The sequence below is a fragment of the Diplotaxodon limnothrissa genome, linkage group LG19, assembly GCF_057381915.1.
Source record: "Diplotaxodon limnothrissa isolate DT_005_m linkage group LG19, D_limnothrissa_male_GT1.1, whole genome shotgun sequence".
In the NCBI taxonomy this organism is placed as follows: domain Eukaryota; kingdom Metazoa; phylum Chordata; class Actinopteri; order Cichliformes; family Cichlidae; genus Diplotaxodon; species Diplotaxodon limnothrissa.
Window position 1 is genome coordinate 19,564,432 of NC_140614.1, and position 3,603 is coordinate 19,568,034.

Below are 3,603 nucleotides of genomic sequence, written 5' to 3' on the forward strand. Positions count from 1 at the left end.
CTAGTTGACCATATTACTGGTAACACTTCTGTCTACCAGTCTGTTCTTAATGCGTGACATCTGTTCCAGCTGTGCTTCAAACTGTTGTCTCACCTGCAACGGAAAGCAAGTAACACATTTATTTGCTCAGCAGAGGCAATTATAATTTATTTCATTCCTAACTGGATTGCTTTATGCACTAATCTCTTCTATTGTGAAGTGAGTGTGTGCACTGATGAACCACAATAAAACCCAATGAAAAAAGTAAAATTGGTTCTCTTGCTCCGACATGATATTATTATTTCAGTGTCCCACCTCATTCATGCTTTGTCTGAGCGGCTTCTGATCAAATGTGAGTGTGGATGCCTTCACCAAGGAGCTGCTGTTGAGGATGTAACTGCAGAGAGAATTAAGCAAGTTCTTGAAGATCGAGGGATGCAAAAAATAACTTCAATGAAATGGTTTCCATTAAAGAATGAAAAATATAATTACCACACACACTTATTTATAAAGTGAATAGTTAAACCTACTCATCAAGTGTACAACATATACAGGGTTTGTTTCATCTCTGACCTGAGCTCACAATATGAAGTGAACAAAGAAAGCTCATAAGCCACATGTTTATTCTACCCTCCCCAGACAAACATGTACACAAGTAGTCAATATGGTCGTGTGGTTAGTAGAAACCGGAGGGCTTACCAGTTGATGTTTGCTTTGTAGAGGAGAAAGATGGACCGAATCAGAGCCAAACGTGAGGGTGCTGAGTGAATGACTTTCCCCAGAGCACAGCGGCAGCCACGGCATTTTAAAGAGCTGTAGATGCTGGGAGTGATCAAGACATTCATTATCAACCTGTCTATACTACTAAAGTCTAAGCTGTGCTCATGACAATGCTTTGTGGTACAAAACAAATTTCCTCTACAAGGTCAATAAACGCTGCAGCTTAACCCTACTCACCAATTAGTCATTTCCCCTTTATGTTCTGACTCCATCTTGTCACTAATGACTACATCGTTGGTTACTCCTAAAGAAAATTAGGTAGAAAGACATTAGGTAGAAATATCATATTGGCATAAAACTTTTGAAAATCATCAGTGGAGTTTAAGTATAGTACCCCTGAAAAAACAGACATTAAAAGAGCATTAGGGAGCAAATGTGGTTGTTTTTGTCACTCTGGCACGAACAGCACGTCCCAGTTGATCCCACAAGTGTTCAATGGTGTTGAGGACAGGACTACAGGCAGGCTATTCCATCCCCATCCATCCATCCATCTTCATCCGCTTTGTCCGGGGCCGGGTCGCGGGGGCAGCAGCCTAAGCAAAGAGGCCCAGACCTCCCTCTCCCCAGCCACCTCCTCCAGCTTGTCCGGGGGAATACCAAGGCGTTCCCAGGCCAGCCGAGAGATATAATCTCTCCAGCGTGTCCTGGGTCTGCCCCGGGGCCTCCTCCCGGTGGGACATGTCTGGAACACCTCACCCAGGAGGCGCCCAGGGGGCATCCTTGTCAGATGCCCGAACCACCTCAGCTGGCTCCTTTCGATGTGGAGCAGCAGCTGCTCTACTCTGAGCCCCTCCCGGATGGCCGAACTTCTCACCCTATCTCTAAGGGAGAGGCCAGCCACCCGTCGGAGGAAGCTCATTTCTGCCGCTTGTATCCGCGATCTCGTTCTTTCGGTCACTACCCACAGCTCGTGGCCATAGGTGAGGGTAGGGACGTAGATCGACCGGTAAATTGAGAGCTTCGCTTTTATACTCAGCTCCCTCTTCACCACGACGGACCGGTGCAGCGTCCGCATTACTGCAGCTGGAGCCCCAATCCGTCTGTCGATCTCCGGCTCCCTTCTCCCATCACTCGCGAACAAGACCCCGAGATACTATTCCATCCCCTCCACTCCCAAACAGATAGCAGAAGAAACTACACTAGAGCAAGTGCGCTGGCCCAAGTAGTACCAAAGAAGTCAACATCGCCAAAGCTTAACGATTATCAAACAGCTGCCCTCACGGCATGTGACAAAGGTACTGTAGACACTAATCTTGGCCCAGCTGAGACCACAGGCGAAATCATCTCTTGACCCTCAGCAGTTTGCACACAGAACAAATGTGGAAGCAATCACCTACATCCTGCAGGGAGCTTACTGCCATCTAGACAGTAATGGCTGCACAGTGAGGATTACCTTCTTTGATTTCGCAAGTGCATTTAACACAATTTCATCTGCTGCTACTGAGAGAGAATCTACAGGAAATGTCAGGAAACACATCCACTGACAGACAGGTCACAGCACATGAGACTGGGGAAGTACTCCGTGTGTTTGGTGATGTTCAGTTCAGGAGGTCTGCAGGGGACTCTGCAATCTCCATTGTTGTTCACCTTGCACACCTAAGACACTGAGGAGTTTAGCTCTGGGTTGTGGCACCTACAGAAATACTCTAATGAGTATGCAACGGTTTGATTTTAGAGGCAGGATGGAGAGTAGAGAGCACTAGTGGATGATTTTGTGTCATGGCCTGGGAGGATTCATCTGCTTCTGAATATGAATAAGACCAGAGGGAATGTGATCTAGTTCAGAAGGTTCCTTTTGAGGTGGTGGAGGAGTACAGGTACCTGGGTGTCCGCATCAACAATAGGCTGAACTCTGCTGGGGGAGAAGACTGAATAAAGGCTGACTCTGTAACTGGCTGTAAATTGGAAACTTTGAGGATATTGTGATGAAACTTATCCATCATTGATAATCCACCACTGTGCTGAATAGGCAGTCTCTCTAAAAGACTGATTCAGCTTTGCAGCTACAGGAAAGGCATCTATCACCAGGCATACTACCATATTGCTATTGAATAATGTATTTATCATCTCATTGATTATCTTACTCGAACATATTAGGTCATATGATGTAAACAGTCGCCATAAAAACAAGTCAAAATCCATCTACTATGAGTTTAGTTAGCACTGTAAACTGATACTGCATTTAACACAAGCCCAATGCCTCAGCGAACAAGCTTTTAGAAATGAAGTGTACTTACTTAAGCACATAAGCGAGTCCATGCTTTTCATCTCTCCACAGACGCCTGTGGAGTCCGCCAGGACGGCGTTGCACTGCTGACAGTGGAAAGTCATCTGCTGTCTGTGCACTGTTCCTGTGACCGGCAGCTTTAAGTCATCGGTGTGTTTAATTAAAAAGCTGTCGTTAAATTCCATGCTTCACGGTGCCTAGCCAGCAACTTGGCCTCCTCGCGAATTTGAACAACAGAGGAAAGCACGCCCTCAGCGTAACCACGCCCTTACAAAGAAATGTGCAAGATACCAAATAACACTTTTCTACAAGTTTAACAAAAAAATTGTGACTGATTAAATTTTAATATTTTAAATGTATAAAATGTCTAATAAAAAATAAGATTTTAGAAAGAAAAAATAAGCATGGGGGATAAAAACAAAATCCCGAAAATGCACGGTTGTTCTGATTGGCTGAGAGGCATATCCGGTTAGAGTGAAGAGCCAATCAAATGTGTCGCGCTTCTGTGTTTTGAATCGGAGGGTAGTTTTAACCGACGCCGTTTGTGGTGAGGAGAAACACCGACGTGTGCGCGGATTTTTTTTCTTAAAAAAAGCGAAATAAACTGTCATACCGGC

The 3,603-nt window shown here is 45.2% G+C and overlaps 1 protein-coding gene across 1 annotated transcript; it reads right to left on the minus strand.

Moving 5' to 3' along the window:
- Nucleotides 1–3,171, minus strand: oip5 (opa interacting protein 5). Its single transcript, XM_085343636.1, has 5 exons — nt 2,997–3,171; nt 937–1,003; nt 679–801; nt 295–376; nt 1–93 (listed from the first exon to the last, which is right to left on the minus strand). The coding sequence occupies exons 1-5, from the start codon at nt 3,169–3,171 to the stop codon at nt 1–3; spliced, it is 540 nt and encodes a 179-aa protein (XP_085199762.1).
- Between the last annotated feature and the right edge of the window lie 432 nt (nt 3,172–3,603).

What these genes read in the sequence shown, in the direction of transcription:
- oip5 (XM_085343636.1), bottom strand. Translation starts at nt 3,171, where the DNA reads ATGGAATTTAACGACAGCTTTTTAATTAAACACACCGATGACTTAAAG. An exon ending in AAAGGGGAAATGACTAATTG is followed by an intron (nt 802 to 936) that starts GTGAGTAGGGTT and finishes GATCACTCCCAG; the next exon opens with CATCTACAGCTCTTTAAAAT. An exon ending in TCAGACAAAGCATGAATGAG is followed by an intron (nt 94 to 294) that starts GTGGGACACTGA and finishes TTTCCGTTGCAG; the next exon opens with GTGAGACAACAGTTTGAAGC.